General features: G+C 38.6%; 1 protein-coding gene across 1 annotated transcript in view; it reads left to right on the top strand.

Moving 5' to 3' along the window:
• LOC135467002 (muscle-specific protein 300 kDa-like) overlaps positions 1–19,947 on the top strand; it is a 207,830-nt gene that overhangs the window by 74,279 nt on the left and 113,604 nt on the right. The window contains 25 exon segments of the mRNA XM_064744755.1: positions 1–16; positions 403–549; positions 1,029–1,193; positions 2,437–2,555; positions 3,285–3,492; positions 4,905–5,225; positions 5,581–5,904; positions 6,439–6,591; positions 7,153–7,317; positions 7,686–8,012; positions 8,793–8,945; positions 9,182–9,346; positions 9,615–9,938; positions 11,042–11,194; positions 11,452–11,616; positions 12,030–12,356; positions 12,747–12,899; positions 13,105–13,269; positions 14,954–15,118; positions 15,405–15,563; positions 16,204–16,356; positions 16,860–17,351; positions 18,175–18,327; positions 19,007–19,171; positions 19,550–19,730. Of these exon segments, the coding sequence (XP_064600825.1) occupies positions 1–16; positions 403–549; positions 1,029–1,193; positions 2,437–2,555; positions 3,285–3,492; positions 4,905–5,225; positions 5,581–5,904; positions 6,439–6,591; positions 7,153–7,317; positions 7,686–8,012; positions 8,793–8,945; positions 9,182–9,346; positions 9,615–9,938; positions 11,042–11,194; positions 11,452–11,616; positions 12,030–12,356; positions 12,747–12,899; positions 13,105–13,269; positions 14,954–15,118; positions 15,405–15,563; positions 16,204–16,356; positions 16,860–17,351; positions 18,175–18,327; positions 19,007–19,171; positions 19,550–19,730 (5,018 nt within the window).

The following is a 19,947-nucleotide window of genomic DNA, read 5'->3' as shown; positions in this document are numbered from 1 at the left end:
GGTGGAAAAACTCAAGGTAAGTTGTACATTTAATTAATTCTTTAACTTCAACATCACATGTGTTACAAATGTCGAATATAAGTAACTGATGGTCGCTGCTTTTCATTTTGTTACATACAACAAAAGGTTCAAACTGAGACACTTGGTTTATAGACAGCATGGAAGATATTGGTCAATATGAAGGATTTTTACTTCCTCCTGCTCTTCGCCTTTTGACCAGTGACGTTATGCTCCAATGGGCTCTCAATCACCTGGTTGGCATTGCATTAAATGATTGTGAAGGGCTACCTCTGCAGTTTTCAGTAAATGAAGGAGTGTACATCCTACATATCATCTCATCATATTGTCTAATTTGTGATCATGGATATGTTTCGTATTTATTCTGTGTTGCTGCTGTTGTAGGTTTGGGAGACAGAGCTGTGTGAAAAACAGGCTGATGTGGAAGACTTGATGGTGTCAGCCCGGCAGCTTCAGATGTCTGACCCCCGGCTAGTCAATACAGGAGCCCATCTCCAGACTAGATACCAGAATCTCAACTCTAACATCAAGGTAAGACTCACTTGACTAATCTCTCTCCCTCAGGCGATGCGTCCAAAAATATGTACACGGCTACCCTTTATTATACAGGTCAAAAGTTAAGAAAACATTGCTCTTTTCCATGATGGCTTAGTACGTATGAACTGACTTATCAGTTGACTAGCAAATGACATAAAGAAGTTGTTTTGTGTTCCATAACTTCTAAAGTTGGCCGCCATTGTAGAAAGTGAAACATTCTTAAGTATGGCGTAAAAACACGAATCAGAATAAAGTATTTTGGATTTGTGCATGTTGTCTCAATTCAGATTCATTTGTGAAATCATTTAGTTTTTATGCAGGTGATTTTCATGCTGATTTTGGCATCGGGCAAGTGTGAGAAAGACTATATTGTATCCTGTGAACAGAACATAAATATACGTTTTTATAGCCCAAGTAGAAATCCATGTGTATATAGTGGGATGTAGTGACATGTTTGTTATTTTTAATTTAAGGATGTGATTAAGAAGTGGGAGTCATCAGCTGAGGATCACCAGGCTTACCAGCAGGCTTACAGGAAGTCCTCTGACTGGATAGACATGCTCAAGAAGCGCCTGGAGGTGTGCTGTGAACTCAAGGGAGATAAACAGGATGTGGAGGACAGGCTGGCTAAACTACAGGTGAGTCATACAACTTTATTTCAGTTCTTCATATGCTTAAATTCAACATAAAACCAGCCATTAAATCTGAATTAATTAATAAAGTAGTATTGCACTCATTTGGTGACGCCATTTTGCCAAGATATAGCTATCTAGAGTGACATCACAATACCTATGAGCTCTCCCGCACCATCAGTATTAAACAATGTGACATTGGGAAGATATAAAGAAAAATGCCTGGGATCCAACCAAAGAGTACCATGTCTGTTTTGTGTTCAAAGGGCCAATGTTTCTTTTAGTTTGGCGCTAGGTCAGAGTGCATTGTGACACAGGCAGCTGTTCTCAGTCTCCTGCTCATAAATGTATGGCCCAAAATGCAACAGTTCAACTCTTAAGCTAACCACAAAATCCAATTTATTGCATTGATATCTGTCTATGCACTTTTAGAAAACACACTGGCAATCGAAAGCTAATAGGTTTTTCACCATGACAGCCCATTATCATGTGATGTTTTCAGCGCTAGGTATTGGCCAAGTTCACAAGGGCTTCTACAACATGGCTACTCAGAGTGAATTGTCCGTCAGTGCCATATCCCCACATATTTACAGAATTTTTTGCATATTTTTCTGTGATAACTGTGCCCTATATCCATTTGTCTATGTATAGATACTGCAGACTTTATGTTCACTGTAACATTGTTGAAATTTTTAGTGACTTTCAGCAGAAATTTTGATTCTATCTTAGAGGAAACAATGTAAATGTGATGAATGCAATAGTTAAATTCTCAGAAGGGCTGAGTTTATGTGCCATTTTCCAGGTAACAAGTCTGGAAATAAGGTGTAGGACATGAACAGTGTCTTGTATCCAGGAGATTTAGATACCAGTTTGGCACAGGATGAAACTGCCATGTAATTAATGTTTTTAATAATATGAATAGCTGGAAGATTTGCCATTTAGTCACATGCCAAAATAAAAAAAGTATTTCCAGGGTTGGGTAAAAGCCTTTATTATGGTTGGAACTCTGGCCCACATTATAAGATGGTCCTATAATGGTGGCACTCAACCATAATTACAGTTATGAGGACTATGGTGTTGGCCATTAGAGTAGTTCCATATGCTTGACGTTATTAGCCATGTAAAACTGACATCAGTTTCACATTTGATATCACATCTCTTCAACTATCTATATTGTATTCATTTGGAATGTGCTTGTGATGGTCTTGGCAGGAATTTGGTTTGATATATTGTGTGTTGTTACATGTAGGAGCTGTCCATGGAGAAAGATGGGGGCATGTCTCATGTGAACCAGACCATAGAGCTGGGGGAGAGGCTGTACCCTACCACAGCATCTGAGGGCAGGGATGCTATTAGACAAGAACTCAGGTGAGTGTTAGGCATATAAAGCCTGTGCAATGTTTGCAAGACTAGATTTGGAGCTGGTAGTAGTCATATGCTTATAAATAAAAATTATAATTATATTGCAGGGTGGCTTTAATCGAAAATATTATTTCTGTCCAAGGTTTGATATTATGCTGTATAATGTCATACATTATGAATGTTATTGAATGAAATTGAAATTATCAGTTATAACTCTGAAAATTGAGAAAAATGTCTGCATTCTTTGTTAGTTTAAATCTTACAACAATTCAGTGAAGAAGCTATGCCTTACAAAAAGTGCTAGAATATTTTTGTCATGAATTTACATGTAAATCCTTGCTTTTTAAAAATATAAATGAAAATAATAGTGTACACAGCAGAGCCTTGGATGGTTTTCAACCTTTTAGCATGTTTGCAAGCTGTTTATTCAGGCATATTCAGGCATTATTCTGTGTTGACTGATAAGATTATACTTTTTGTGAAGCCTTGAAACTGGTCAATCCAACCAGTGTTATGTCTCCAAAGTCAAATTAAAAATGTGCATAAACTGCACTGAAAGTTGACCTTGCTTCATGTGTGAAAGGTTGAGGAATTCAGATAAAATTGTGAGACCTTATTTGTAATTAACTATAGGTTCGAACAAAAATGCTAGTTAAATGCTTTTGTTATGTGTATACAAGATGTGAACACATGAATTGTGAGTTTTTAGCTCATTTTTTTGTGTGTTTTGGTCAGAACTCTGCGAGATCAGTGGGAGGTTCTCGGGGATGAAATGTCAGAGAGTCAGAGGAAACTGGAGTCCTGTGTAACGCAGTGGTCATCCTATGCTGACCAATCAGAACAGATGCAGAAGTGGCTCTTGGAAGCTGAACTTCAGCTGAATGAAGACTCTGACCTAAAGGCTACTCTACCTGAGAAAAAGGCTCAGTTACAAAACCAGAAGGTGAGATTGTGATGTTAAGGCTACTCTACCTGAGAAAACGGCTCAGTTACAAAACCAGAAGGTGAGATTGTGATGTTAAGGCTACTCTACCTGAGAAAACGGCTCAGTTACAGAATCAGAAGGTGAGATTGTGATGTTAAGGCTACTCTACCTGAGAAAAAGGTTCAGTTACAAAACCAGAAGGTGAGATTGTGATGCTAAGGCTACTCTACCTGAGAAAAAGGCTCAGTTACAAAACCAGAAGGTGAGATTGTGATGTTAAGGCTACTCTACCTGAGAAAACGGTTCAGTTACAAAACCAGAAGGTGAGATTGTGATGTTAAGGCTACTCTACCAGAGAAAAAGGTTCAGTTACAAAACCAGAAGGTGAGATTGTGATGCTAAGGCTACTCTACCTGAGAAAAAGGTTCAGTTACAGAACCAGAAGGTGAGATTGTGATGTTAAGGCTACTCTACCAGAGAAAAAGGTTCAGTTACAAAACCAGAAGGTGAGATTGTGATGTTAAGGCTACTCTACCTGAGAAAAAGGCTCAGTTACAAAACCAGAAGGTGAGATTGTGATGTTAAGGCTACTCTACCTGAGAAAAAGGTTCAGTTACAAAACCAGAAGGTGAGATTGTGATGCTAAGGCTACTCTACCTGAGAAAAAGGCTCAGTTACAAAACCAGAAGGTGAGATTGTGATGTTAAGGCTACTCTACCTGAGAAAACGGTTCAGTTACAAAACCAGAAGGTGAGATTGTGATGTTAAGGCTACTCTACCAGAGAAAAAGGTTCAGTTACAAAACCAGAAGGTGAGATTGTGATGCTAAGGCTACTCTACCTGAGAAAAAGGTTCAGTTACAGAACCAGAAGGTGAGATTGTGATGTTAAGGCTACTCTACCTGAGAAAAAGGCTCAGTTACAAAACCAGAAGGTGAGATTGTGATGTTAAGGCTACTCTACCTGAGAAAAAGGTTCAGTTACAAAACCAGAAGGTGAGATTGTGATGCTAAGGCTACTCTACCTGAGAAAAAGGCTCAGTTACAAAACCAGAAGGTGAGATTGTGATGTTAAGGCTACTCTACCTGAGAAAACGGTTCAGTTACAAAACCAGAAGGTGAGATTGTGATGTTAAGGCTACTCTACCAGAGAAAAAGGTTCAGTTACAAAACCAGAAGGTGAGATTGTGATGCTAAGGCTACTCTACCTGAGAAAAAGGTTCAGTTACAGAACCAGAAGGTGAGATTGTGATGTTAAGGCTACTCTACCTGAGAAAACGGCTCAGTTACAAAACCAGAAGGTATAACTCTTCAGGCTTCTCTTTATTGGAAATCTTTAATTCAAGTAAAGACAACCAAAATCTCATGTGTCATTTTGAACAGGAAAATTAAAATGGAGAAATTATTAAATGTATAAATGTATTCTACGCAGGTGTTACATCAGGACATAGTGTCTCGTCAACATGCGGTGGACGCCCTAGCAGAAAAAGCCCAGATGCTGACAAGCACAACACCCTCTGGTGGGAAGGTTGGAAAGTTTGCTGGTGATCAGCAAGAGAAGTACATTAAGCTATGCACAGTCTCGAAACTAGCAGTGGACAGGTATGAAGTAGCGGTGCGTGATCACCAGCAGTATCAGGACAGCTACCAGGAGGCTCTGGATTGGCTAAATCTGATGCGGGATAAAGTCGCGGCCTGCTCAGAGACGTCTGGTGACAAACTCTCCGTGCAGAATAAACTAGAGAGGTTAAAGGTGAGTGAGGAGAGAAGAGAATTTTACAATTACCTCTTTAAATTACCTCATCCAAGAAGGATTGTTTTTGCCAGCGTCTATTTACCCAGGTGGGTAGACAAAGTTATTGACAGATTTCTAGGAAATTTTGTGGCCAGTCATAAATCCATTCAGTTTTACTGGTGATCGGTATCCAGATCCATTTGGACACAAATGCAGAGTATTTCCCTATTTCCGTAGTGAAGAATTTGTACACGTACATTTAGTCATAGTGGATGTTTGCCTTTTCTGAGAGCTTTCTACATTTACATGTAGTTTGCAATGTTTTTTTCAGGCATTTGTGAAACAAGTCTCTTTATGCATGGTTTATTTGTAGGAGTTTTCACTTCAAAGTCATGAGGGAGAAGCAAAGGTTTCCTTGGTAGAGGAACTAGCCAATAAGATTCTGGCTGATACCTCCCTCCCTGGTCAAGATGTCATCCAACGAGAGGTCAGTCAGCTGCAGTCTGAATGGCAGGATTATTTGAACGACCTTGACAGAGCCCAAGATCAGCTGGAGGAGACCAGAAACAAGTGGGGAGACTTCAACTCAAGATTTGATTCTCTGACCTCCTGGATCAAGGATGTGGAATGTCAAGTCAAGGGTCATGAACTCAAGGCCACCCTTCCAGAAAAGGAAGCACAGGTGGAGAAATTCAAGGTAGGGAGACCTATGTGATACCATTTGCTTTGGCATCAAATCAAAACAGAGGACTGCTTATATTTTGTTAGCTAAGGAGCTGTTCTCACTTCAATTCATTACAAGTAAAACAGCTTGGGGAGCCCATCATTTGGTACTAACCTGTGGATGGGTGTGGGTTTTCCGCGAGCTCTGCCCAGTTTTCTCCCAACATAATGCTGGCCGTCCTCATACAAGGGAAATATTCTTGAGTATGATGTAAATCATAAATGCTTGACCAGTGTTGTACAATGTAAGTTGGTTTACCACATAATGCAGTCTGCTCTCTTGAGGACAGTGTAAAACGCCATCCAAGTGAATGAATGATTCACCACTTTACCATGGAGATTGTTAAAAACCCTAACTTTTTTGAGACTCCCCACCTTGAAAATTATAATATTAAATCACGTTTGTCAGTGTTTTATAGCAAATAACTGTCTTACATTTAATAAAGCCAGCATGAAAGAATCAGACAGTTAATGTTACCTTTTGTGTGTTTTGTTTCTTTTTCCATAGTCTCTAAGAGAGCAGGTAGTATCTCGTCAAGGTGAGATTGACAGGTTTACTGATGATGCTCAAGCCTTGGTTCAGTCTAGCTCTGACATCAGGCTTAATTCCCAGGTGTCACAGCTCAATAACCGCTACCAGGCATTGCTGGCGCTGCTCAAGGTAAGCACCTGTCCCTGACAGGATAACAGGTAATTGTGATGATCATTTTGATGTTCATTTAGCTATACTGTTTGAAGTATGGTTAAGTCCAAGCACCTGAAATTCATTGAAATGTTCCATTGGTGTAGAAAAAATAGGCTGAAATGTTAAGTAAGCTTTCAGAGTGGAATTTACACATTCGAAAACTGTTCATAATATGTGAAAAACAAATATCTGGTAGACTCTGCATTTAACACGATTTCAAAGATTCGTGCATGACTGGCCTGTACTGTATTTCACCTAAAGCTTAACATTTTTAGAGTGACATATTTTGCTTGGTTTTTTTTCATTAATCCACCTGATAGGACCACTTTTTGTGCAGTTTCATTAATATCTTAAAGCTTAAGTGTAGGCAACAAAAGTATCATAGTAATTTTAAATGTTGTAAGTCACATAAATTTTAATTGCTGAAATGGCAGGAATTTTCTTATGCACTAGACTACCTGTGCATGTAACTCTCGGACTTCATATAAGGAACCAGTTTGTCTCATAAACTATTTTAATGTTCTCTCTTTCCCATAGGAATTGGTTACAAAATGGGAGAAGTATGTGACAGATCACAGAACATATGAGACATGTCACTCAGAATTCACTCGTTGGTTGGCTGAGAGAGAGCAGCAGGGGGCGGAGCTTAGCCAACCCGTGTCTGACCATGATACAGCCATCAGCAGAAGACAGAAAATACAGGTAGGAATTTGGGGTAGTATTCATTGTGAAATATTTGTACTAATATCCAAAGGGATTATGCTTAAAAATATAGCTTAAAGAATTTTTGTAATGTTTGTATTCTTGTACAAATCAAATTATGAATGTATTAAAAAGGGATGAGCTCATTGACTATACATCGTTTTGAATTGTGAATTTATGTATTTAAACAAAAAAAAAGGCAGTTTTATCATTTCAATTCAATGAAGATCATTCCCGCTGAAAGCTGTGAATAGTTTGTCCAGTGTTCTGCAGAGTATTGGTATCAAATGAATCTTGCTTGAGGTTTAGAAAATTGGTTGTACTCCATAAGGTATTTGTGGTTAATGTTCTGATTTTGCATTTTACAGTCATTATTTGCTGAAAAGGACCAAGGTGTAAGAATGTTGAATGAGACTGTTGAGAGTGGAGAGAAATTGTTCCCGGATACTGCTGTGGTTGGACGAGAGAAGGTCCGGCAGGAGCTGAGAAATGCCAACGATCACTGGGACCAGCTCTTTAGCAATCTGAGCCATTGTGAGCGTAGAGTAGAGACTTTCCTACATCAGTGGTCCTCTTATTCAGAGGGTCAGGGACAGCTGATGAAGTGGATGACTAGTGTGGAGTCCAGTTTGGAAGCAGAGGTGGAGCTTAAGAATACGCTACAAGAGAAAAGGACACAGCTTAATCATTACAAGGTAGGAGCACTGTTATTTCTGAAAAAATCTTTCTTTGTAGCTTTGTCTAATAAATGAATTTGTTTTGGGCTTTTTTCTTTCCTTCAACATATCTAACACTCTAATTCTTCAACCATTTTGCATGTTTGCAAGGTGTTTATTTAAGCATATTTTGAAGGCATTGTTCTGTTTTGACTGATAAAAATTATGTTTTTGTGAAGCCCTGAAACCGGCCAATCCAATAATATAGTTTTGTTCCCAAAATCAGATTTAACAAATGCATAAATTGCACTGAAAGTTGAATAATTAGTTGAACAAATAGGGTATAAGTGCCAGTATTAAAGAATTTTAGTAAAGTATTCTATTTCACTGACAGTTTGGTATGTTAAATTTCAGAAGCACACATAAACCTTAAAATAAAACTTTGATGCATTTAAGTTACTATGATCAGAAATTCATCAAAACTTCACAGAAATTATTAGATGAATGAATCAATCGAAATCAAAATGTGTCACTTGAAATATGTTAAACTTCAGGTGAAATACAGTATTTAACAAAACAGAGCTACAAATTACCTGTTATTGATGTGAACTGTGAGTATTTTTTTGTGAGTCACACACATCAACTTTGTTACCCATAATTCATAGACGCTAACACTTGATGTCTTTATAAATTCATCTGACACTGATCAGAAAAATAGTGCAGAGAAATTGTACTAAAACTGCTGTATGAAAGTGGGCCAGTGTTTTGTTGTATGAAAACTTCAGACTGAATAACATATCTGTTTGTCATCCATTTCAGTCCCAGCTGCAGGATATACTCTCTCACCAGCGATTGGTCGATTCTGTGGTTGAGAAGGCTCAGGGAGTCCTCACTCCAGGCTCTAACTCAGAAGTGGCAGTGGCCATAACTGATTTGACGGCCAGATACGAGAAAATAACCTCTACCACAAAGGTAATGCCGTCTGTATTTTGAGAATGATTGGTTAATATTGTTCACGTTTTATACTGAGGTGGTGATGATGCATATATATTTTAATACATGTACCTCCATATTTGTGTTCATCTCCATATTCAGGACATTCTGATGAAAAATAAATGTTAATCACGTGTGATTTTTCCTACACTTTTCTCAATAATGCTGTGCTTGATGGTGATCTGATGTTATCTATGGGTTAATTGTTTTCACAGTCAATTATCCAGGCTTGTGATCTGAGAGTACAGGACCATCAGAGTTATCGTGACAACTACCAGATGGCTCAGGAGTGGCTGTCCACCATGAAGGATAGACTGAGCGTGTGTGATGATCCTTCAGGGGATAAGCATACCATAAAGAACAAACTAGACAGACTTCAGGTTTGTCCCTTTAGGAGTTTGTCCACATATTTGTTGAGGAAACCATGTTAAACTTTACGAAGAAGTCATGCAGTGTTAAAATTGATGACAAATTATTGATTCAAGAAATACTGCAATAGCAACTGTTTGAAATTTGTTTATTTTAGATCTTTTCAGGCAGGCCAAAAAGATAATTATTTGAAAATGTACAATATATTTTTAGCATAAAACATGATTTATGATTATGTATGATTATGGTCTTCAGTTGTGTTTTTGTTTCTCTTTTCAGGATTTGGTTGCAAATCTTCCCGACGGTGATTCGAAAATCAAGACCTGCAAGGCCAGTGCTGAGCAAACTCTCCAATCCACAGCTCCTCGAGGATGTCAGACAATTCAGCAGGAAATGGACGGACTGGAGTATGATTGGTCAGAAGTCACATCCAGGATGTCGGCAGTAAAAGGGCGCCTGGAGCAGTCTTTGCATCACTGGATGACCTATGAAGAGCAATATGAAAACTTGTTACACTGGCTGAAGGACCAGGAAAAGCAGGTGAAGGATTTCCCACTGGTGTCCACTCTACACATGAAACAGGAACAGTTCAAGAAGTACAAGGTGAGAGTTAGCTACTATTTTTGTGACTTCTTGCATGAATTTAAAGAAAGGCTATGCTGATATTTTGCAATATTTTGTGAAATGCAGATGAAGTTTTCTTTCCATTGAGTGCTGATTGCTGTCAATTACTTTGCTTTTTGAATATGCTTGTACGTGGTATTTTATTTTCAAAGAATTGGGTATCATTGTGTAATGTTTTGTTTTATCCATATCGTCATTTCATCATACAGGATATTTTGTCCAGCATCCAACATCATGAGGCAAAGTTTGAGGACATTACTGACTCCTCTATAGTAAGAGTTCTTTAAGGGCAATAATTCCTCACATGAACCGTCACTGATCTATCTGTCATGGTGTTACATAGCCACATAGATCTTTGCTTTCTTCTACCTTCCCCAGTATGAAGTAATATTTTGGTTTTGTTTTTCTTATTATCTTTCTTACGCTTTTCCTGTTGTGACTATTTTGTAGGGTACTTTGTTGTGATCAGACTGCACTGCTTTTTTTTTTTTGGAGGGGAGGGGGGGGGGGGGGGGTGTTATCAAACCTGGAGTTTCTTATTTTCAAATTTGCATCTCTGGTCATGTCAGTTTTGTCTGTCTTGTTTGTCCTTATTGTAGGCTGTATAGAAACACGTCTTGGTGTATGGTCATATAATAAATTTATTATGGGGTTGTGTTATTACAAGATTATATTCTTGATAATTTCGTACATTATCTACTCCCTTCTTATTACAATATATCCTTCTCATGGTTATTAGTTTTTATCAGGTAGAAATGTTTGTTGAACATTGCGTGCTATGTTCAGTGTTTGTTGAACATTTTTTGGAGTTTTGTAATGTTATAAATCAATTCTTTATCTTCAAGTTCATATCATTAAGTTTAAAAGTGCTTATAGGCAGGCATTTAAAATTTATTAATAACAGGACTCATTGTGTCGTTTTTTTTGGCGTGTTCGTATTGAAATTTGATACGTATACACTGTGTACACATCTTCCTGTCATTGACATATAGGAAAACACAGAAAAAATAAAACTTCCATCAAGTCATGATTATTTATTTCCAGAAATATTCATTTATTCAGTTGATTGTTCTTGTTTCCAGACAATAATAGAAACAATTCAAGGTCGTCAGAAGGACGTTGATGCTGTGAGTGATGAAGCTCAAACGTTACAGCAGCTAACTGGGGAGAGTCGTGTTGGAGGTCATGTAACACAGCTGGCTTCACGCTACCAGTCTCTTCTCAGTACTAGCAAGGTAACCACAACAGTTAGCTTTTCATTGTTAGTTGTTGTTTATTTTTATTTTTTTTTGGTTACTTATTTGTTGAGTTTAATGAGAATCTATTAATGGGCATAATGGTAATCTGGCAAAAGACAGATTGATAATTTCTTAGAAGTGCTCATGTTCTGTAACATTTTTTTTGTATTTGAACCCTCAGGTATTGATGTTGGGAGATTCTGACAGAAAAAATACTGCTATTGATATTCATTCAAAGCTATTGATCATTACAGGACATCTTGAAGAAATGTGAACAGAATGTGGCAGATCATGAAGATTATGACAAGAAACAGTCTGATTGCTCGGATTGGCTGAATCATGCTCGGGAACACTTTGAGCAGACCACAGAGAAAGGAGGTGCGAAGACGGACATTGAGAAAAGAATGGAGAAAGTTCAGGTAAAGATGCTTTTCTTAGCTTACTTTTAGAGCTTAAAGTACTAGCCCTAAGTAAATGTGTGTTATGAGGTTCTTTAATCTTCACTTTTTGTCACTTAAATTTTAAAAGCAAGAATGCTCACATAGACGTGATGAAATGATCAGCGCTGAAGGCGTTGTTTTCGCCACTCGTCATTTGCTCTGAACCAAATCCACAACTACCTGGTTTGTGGATTGAATTGAGGTGGTTTAATAATTGTCACAGGTGTGGTGATGGGCAGTGGATTGCTTCAGGCACTTCAATGGTTTCCTCCACCCAAAAAAGCCTGACCAGCATTGTTTAGGTGTAATATTCCCAAGTGCTAAATACAAGTCAGATAAATAAGTAAGCCAGTGCCTTAAAATTATACATAATACACTGTTATCGTTTGTAGGAACTTCTTCGAAAGAGGGATTTAGGCTTCTCTAAACTAAACCAGACAACAGAAGCTGGGGAGAAGTTGTACTCCAGCACGGCCTCTGATGGCAGAGATGTGATCAGGCAGGAGTTAAGGTCCCTGAAACAAAACTGGGATGTGTTATTTGATGACGTGACTGAGGCTTATCGCAAGCAGGAAGTGGCTCTTGTTGAGTGGACATCATTTGATGACAGTCACCAACAGGTGGAGCAGTGGCTGAGGGAGGTGGAGCTACGATTGAATTGTCCCCTCCCCCACAAGTCTACCCTGGAAGAGAAGCGATCACAGGCTCAGCAGTATAAGGTATGCTGAAATCTGAAACCCAGTTATATATACTTAGAAACAAATAAGTTGTGTGACTGCTTCGATGTCAGTATAATGTGACTGGGTGCGGTGTCATGTTTGGTGTCTTCAGCAGGAGACTTCAGTGGCGGCAGCACTTTGCCAGCTTAGACTCGCCCTGCCACAAAAAGACACATTATATGTACACACCTAATGACTCCTCATTTGCTTTAAATGTGGATTAAAAATATAAGATTATTTGGATAATTGCACATATTTTAAGCCAAAGTGAACTTGTTGAGATAAATTATGGCTCAGTGGAATGAAAGGATTTATATGTGTCCTTCAATTTGTTCTGTCTTTGCCATCAATTGTTCGCTTACCTGACTGTGCAAATCTTCCTTGTCCCAGGCCCTGCTGCAGGATGTGATTTCATACCAGCGCATCATTGACAGTATAACCGACAAAGCTCAGTCATTGGCTCAAACTAGCAATGACCCCAATCTGACTAGGTTCATCTCCACAACAACAACCAGATATCAGAAACTACTCGCAGCTGCAAAGGTAGGCTGATGCGTGTTACCATGGATATGAAAATGTTTATCTGAACATGTGACACATTTTAAAGCTATGTAATTTAAGTTCCGTGGAATTTTGGATATTTTCATTTGACATTCAAAAACCAGCATAAGTTTTGCAAATTTAGTGTGGATATAAATTCCCTGAATTGTTTAAATTGTTCAGTCTTGAATTTGATTGGCTGTTTTAGGAGCACGTACAGACATGTGAATGCATTGTGTCAGACCACCAGCAATACAGTGATGTGTATAATGAGACTGTGGAATGGCTGAACAACGTCCGAGAGAAACTCACCATGTGCTCGGATGTGTCAGGTGACCGGCACGCTGTGCAGGGGCGGCTGGACAAAATACAGGTGAGAAGAGACTAATGACTGGAACTTGTTCTACGGAAAAAAGTCATTGGACATCCATGTGCAAGGGTCTACAGCTGAAAGAAATTAAGTGCATGGAAGCATTGGTATTGTAGTCACTGCTGCCTCTTGACAGGAGAGGAATGATTTGCACTGTGTTAATTATTATTATTTGAATCTGGCTGAGCAAATTTGCCAGAAATACACATAATCGTTGATAAGAAGGCAATGTAACAAAATAAATGCATGATAACAATAATAGTATTTTGGTTTCAGAGGATCATGTGTGCCATTTAATTTTGTTTACAACTTTGTTGTGTGATTTTTTCAACTGCATGTTTATTTGCATGTTTATATCCTTTTTTCAGCAAATTTTGACAAGCCATATGTCATCTGTAAGCATTTGCTTTTTGGTTTACAAGCACTGGTTTTCTTTAGTCTTTTTGTCTTTTTCATTGTCACTTTTAAATCGTGAGTTACGTTGAATTTATTCACTCGATTTTGTTGTTTTCCCACCTTAGTTTTGTTCCATGGTTTAACTCGCAGATTTCCATGGGTGTTTTCACTTGTTTGTGTGCTGTCTTTCACACCAAATGTTTTTCTCACAAGTGCTTGTTTTTGTGTGTTTTTTTTAATCATTTTGTTTACACAACACCAGTTACAACAGTGCAAGATTTGGGAGCTGTTGTTTGCGCATGTATTTTGTAATTAAAAATATTTTATGGCCGCTGGGCAGTTCAGCACCAAGCACATTTCCACATTATAACTATGTACCATCACCTGTTCAGCTGGATGGAAGAAATATAGTATTCACTGCAGCAGTAAATTTACGTCTTTTCACAAATTGAACACTTAAAATGCTGCTGATATCAAGATCCCTGCATTGTATGTATTTTTCTGTGTAGTTAAATAAAGGATCAACAAAGTAAATGTAACAGTGAAATTTCGAGATTTTATGTAGCATTCTGCCAAATTGTCATGATCAGCCCTTTGAGCTTTCTTACTGTGTCGACAAACTTTACCAGAATGGGATGTCCATACGAAAGTAAATTGAGTTACATGTTAAAGTTTTTGTCATTTGTACATTAGTGAATACATGATGGTCGACTTTATCACATTAAGGGCAAAGTTTCGCTTACCTACCTACAACATCTTCCTTCATCACATTAAAGGCAAAGTTTCACTTACCCACCTGCAGGATCCTCCCTCATCACATTAAGGGCAAAGTTTCACTTACCCACCTGCAGGATCTTTCTTCTTCACATTAAGGGCAAAGTTTCACTTACCCACCTGCACGATCTTTCTTCATCACATTAAGGGCAAAGTTTCACCTACCCACCTGCACGATCTTCCCTCATCACGTAAGGGCAAAGTTTCACTTGCTCACCAGCACGATCTTTCTTCATCCCATCAAGGACAAAGTTTCACTTACCCACCTGCAAGATCTTTCTTCATCCCATCAAGGGCAAAGTTTCACCTACCCACCTGCAGGATCTTCGCTCATCACATTTAGGGCAAAGTTTCACGTACCCACCTGCAGGATCTTTCTTCTTTACATTAAGGGCAAAGTTTCACATACCTACCTGCAGGATCTTCCCTCATCACATTTAGGGGAAAGTTTCACATACCTACCTGTGGGATCTTTCTTCATCACATTAAGGGCAAAGTTTCACTTACCTACCTGCAGGATCTTTCATCAGCCAAATCAGAGGGAGAACCAAAGATTGAGAAGGTGTTACAGCTGGCAGAGAAAGTCTTGCCTAACACGGCAGCACCAGGGAAAGAGGTCGTCGTCAAGGAGACGGATGCCCTTAGAGCAGACTGGGATGCCTTTGGTGCTGCTCTCACAAAGGTATTGTGTACTTCCCAGTGTGTTACAGTGGTAAATTACTAGGTCATTTTTCTCACTGGGGGTTGATTCCGATGACATGGTGGGTTAGTCTCCGATCTAATGGTACACACAGTTGTTAGTGTCTAAGCAGTTGAAATTTATTGTTTGAGACATAATCCCATTATCAATTGGCTTTTTCATTATCTTCAGGTCATATCATTATGCTGTGCTTCAGCATAAGTCTTTAATCGTCAGGTTAGAATCCTGGCGTTGGTATTAAAACTAAGCGCTCTGTCTGTATTTTCAGACACAGGCTGACTTGGAGATGTGTATGTCTGAGTGGTCCAAGTTTGACCAATACCACCAGAACTGTGGCCAGTGGCTGAAGGAGCTAGAGCTGAAACTGAAAGACGTAGAACTGAAAGCCTCGGTACAGGAGAAACGTGCTCAGCTACATCAAATACAGGTAAGGTGTGCAGTGCACGACCGTGCATTGTAAAAATTTTACAATAGTTTCAGAATGTAATAGAGAAAGATAATACAGTGTCAGGAAAGTGCCCATGATGTTATGTGATAACTGTTGCATATAGTATAGTTGTATGTCCTGTATGTAACATGTATTTATGCAGTGATCTAATTATAAAGGTGTAAGGCAAATGATGACTAAGAACATTACTCTTGACTCTCATTTCTTATTCTCAACATTGTGGTGTTGTGTGGCCATTGTTTTCTTCTTATCATGTAAATTCTGTATTTCACCTTATGCTTAGCATTTTGCCAATAGCACCTTTTGCTTGATTCTGATGGATTCATCAGCCTTGTAGGGAAACTTGTGAGAATTGTGTGAAGTTTGTTTATATTCTTATCTGAAAAAGCAAAGTGTTGGCAGTAAAAGTATAATATTAAGGTCTTCATGTGCTTCTGAAAGAGCATTGTTACATGCCAAAGTTTATGTGAAAAACACAGACATGTTAAAGCCGATTTGGAAATATTTTGGAATTTTCATAAGACCCAGGTAAAAGTTTTCCCTCTTGCCTGTGATTAATTTATCTGTGGGACGAAACAGTTCATTGTGTGAAATGATTGTTCATTTGCTCTCCCCTCAGGCTGTATGTCAGGCAGTTGAGTCCCATCAGTCAGACATTGATAAGCTGGGAGAGGTTGGTCAGAACTTAGCGAGGTCCAGCTCTGACAACAGGGTGATCAGCCAAGCCTCACAACTGACCACAAGATATCAGACACTGTCCGTCAACGTCAAGGTAAGTCTGCCTTTTCTGAAATCTGATGAAATCTCAATTATGACCTCCACATATGTTTAGGTGTGCAGTATGTTTTTTTTTGTGATCTCCAAACTTGAGTGGTTTAGGTGATTGCCTTTCAGTCACTAGGACACAGGAGATGTGGGTTCAGTTCCGCTTTTGAAAAGAGAATTTTTTTAGGATTCCCCTACATCCATTATTCTCAGGATATTTGTAGCAACAAAGTTCACGGGAAGCCACTTGTCATCCATCAAAAATATACAATATGTCACGCATGGGAGATTAGGCTAGTGACTGGCCAAAGGTGGGTAGTTTAAGCTGGGCACTCTGGTTTCCTCCACCCATAAAAACTGGTTTCTATAATGTATGTGAAAAATACTAGAGTGTTGCATTAAACAATAATTAATTAAGTCAAAGTATTTTATTATTATTAAATTAAAGTATGTGTTAATATCAGGGCTTAGAACATATAATCTCTGAATATATTTGGCTAATGTTGACAGGAAATGGAGCGTCGTTGGTTGCAGTATGTCACAGACCATGAAGATTACGAACAGTCAAAGGACCATTGCTGCTCGTGGCTAGAAGACCTCAAAACAAGACTGAGCCAAATCAGCGTAACCAATGGCGACCAGGAGGCCATCTTGAATCGGAAAGAACAGGTACAAGAATTAGCAGTGGAAAAAGACCAAGGACTGAATAAGTTACAGGTTGCCCTTGACAACATGCAGATCATTCTGCCCAACACGTCAGTAGCTGGGCGTGACGCTGTGCGACGTGAAATGCAGTGTCTGCACCAAGACTATGACGCAGTCTCGTTGGAGCTAACAAAAGTTCGGGGAAAACTGGAAGGCTGTTTGTCCCAGTACACAGTGTACACGGACGGCTGTGGACAACTTCAGCGGTGGATACGTGATCTGGAGGACCAGCTAGAGAGTGAGGTGGAGCTACAGTCAACGCTAGAAGAGAAAAAACTACAGCTGGATAGAATCAAGGTAGCTAAGCTTAAATTTTATATATATATATATATATATTTTTGCATTTTTTTTAACCCTGGGTATTTCTCCATGCTAAAGCAATAGGATTAACATCTTTTTCTGAACAAAAAACGGTGTTGTCATTTACACCTTTCTATCGAGAAAACTATTGATCATAGCTCAAATCCGTTGGTAGACTATGGAAAGAGTACATCTCCAGCTACATTTGTACCTCCCATAGTACTCGAGCTACAGGTCATGAAATTATGTATCGAAATTGCTTTTTTGTCTGTATTTCACAATCTACAAAGATAGGCAAAATTAAAAGCAGATTCAGAATTAGCAACTCAAAATAAACCACAATACGTTAACAAAAAAATTAGAATTCAGAACTAGTTGTGACATCACACTTTGACCAATGGCGAGCTTCACTGTTTTACTGAAAGCAATTCTTTTTTCCAAACCTTATTGTAACTACCAACGGTCTACCTGCGTATCAAATTTCAGACCAATCCGTTCAGTGGTTCTTGAAAAGGCGATTTCATATCAAATGCAAAATGGCCGCCAAACCATGTGACATTAAAAAAGTCGTCGGCTCCATGGTGCACAACTTCAGGTAGAGGGGAATAAGTCTACAAGATTTCAAGTCAATCTAGGCTGTAGGTGGCACACATAATTAAATAAATAATGATAAATAATCCCAACGAAAACAATGGGTTTCCCGCAGGGCTACCTGTGTGGACCACTAACTAACTCATCCATCTCTTGGAGAATCTGCCCCATATACATGCTTGGTCGTGGAATAGAATTGATCAAGGTGTAACTTGTGTTGTTTTTGCAGGTATTACAGTTGAATGTGACCTCCCAGAAGAGCTCAGTAGACAGCCTGAATGACAAGGCAGAGTCCCTAAGGGAAAGCACAGATAACACCACCCTGATAGAGGAGACGAACCAGATCAGTCAGAATTACAATACACTCGTTAAGAAAGTCGAGGTATGCTTGCTTCAGACACTAATTAGGATTGCCCATTTCAGCGTTTCTTTTAGTTCATTCTGGGCTAAAATTTATATACAGGGGTTGTCACAATATCCTGATGAAGAGCTGGCCCTAGAATAATAAAGTGACTGCTATTTTCGTTTTACAGTGCAATCTTAGGTAAATTTCTCTTACAGTCACAAACCATACAAGGTTTTAAAGTATGTGGGAAGGTCCAGCAGATGGTGATGCGTTTGCCCTGGGCTCTGCTGGGTTTCCTGCCACCATAACGCTGGCTGCCATCTGCGGAATATCAGTGAGATATTCTTGAGAATGGCTTAAAACTCCTGTGAAATAAATAAATATTTTGTTAGATTATGGATTATGTACAAGAGATTAGTATCTTATTTCATTTGTTAGGGCACACAAACTTTTGGTTCAATCTGTGATTCAGAGAGGGCATTCTTGAGATTATGTTCTTGACCCCTCACAAATGAGTGAAATATTAAACATAAATAAGCAATATAATGTTGGTTTGGTGGGAATGCAGTTTAGCTTGCAGACAGCAAATTTTTTACTTTCTAGAGCAAACTGTCCTTCATGTACAGAATGTAAACTGTTATTGAAACATAATTGAGACATTTTAAGCGTGTCAACAGGTAATGCCTTAGGTAATCTCTTAAATTTCACTATTCAGGATCTGCACCAGGAACGAACCACCCATGTGGAGCATCATCAGCACTATCGTGATGCCTTCCTGGAGGCTTCTGACTGGCTAACAGAGTCCATGGAAAGACTGGGCATGTGCACAGATGTCCGTGGTAACAGCGATACAATAGAAGATCATCTGGTGAAAGCAAAAGTAAGCAAGCATTTGCATATCAGACAACACCAATTTTTTTTGTTTTCTTACAGGTGAGCTGACACTTTTTATGTGCCTTTTTTATTTTATGAAATCATGGTCTCAAGAAACTTTCCTGTTTTTAAAGGCTTTATATAAATCATATAATGGTTCATATAAATGCATTTTAAACAAGACAGATTGATGGAGCAGTCCACATTTCCAACAAAGTAGGTGATATTTTTTTTTTTCAGTTATTTTTGTACCATTCTCAAAACCGTGAAAAAATATTCAGTATGTTGTGTAAATCTGAGACATAGGATTGGGGATTAGTTGGATTAACATTTTTGTTCTATTTACCACCTATCCTAATGTATAATCCTGATTCTGCGTTGTCAGGATCTGGCAGAGTCTGTTGAAAGTGGAAGATCTAAACTGAAAGCAGCAGTACGCAGTGCTGACATGATTGTCGCCGAAACATCATTGCAAGGTCAAGGTCTAATACAGGAAGAACTTTGCATGATGAGTAATGACTTCCAGAACTTTGGGCAAGAAGTGGAAGATTTGAGGACATCTTTAGGTTTGTAAACTTTCTGCAAATTTAAATATTTCTTCTGCTTCGTCTGGTGAAGCTTGAATTGATCAAGGGTAGATTTAGATCAGAAATTTTTTTGTACAAGTACGTATTTCTCTTGACTGATATGGATTTTTCTTTTTGGAAATTTTGAAACCTTCAAGCTGTTCAATGTTTTTTTCGAAGATATGTTGTTTATTTTCATGAAAAGATTTTGAATTCA

Source organism: Liolophura sinensis, chromosome 6, assembly GCF_032854445.1.
Source record: "Liolophura sinensis isolate JHLJ2023 chromosome 6, CUHK_Ljap_v2, whole genome shotgun sequence".
Taxonomy (NCBI): domain Eukaryota; kingdom Metazoa; phylum Mollusca; class Polyplacophora; order Chitonida; family Chitonidae; genus Liolophura; species Liolophura sinensis.
The sequence above is the reverse complement of the archived record's forward strand: the minus strand, read 5'-3'. Positions and strand labels throughout refer to the sequence as shown.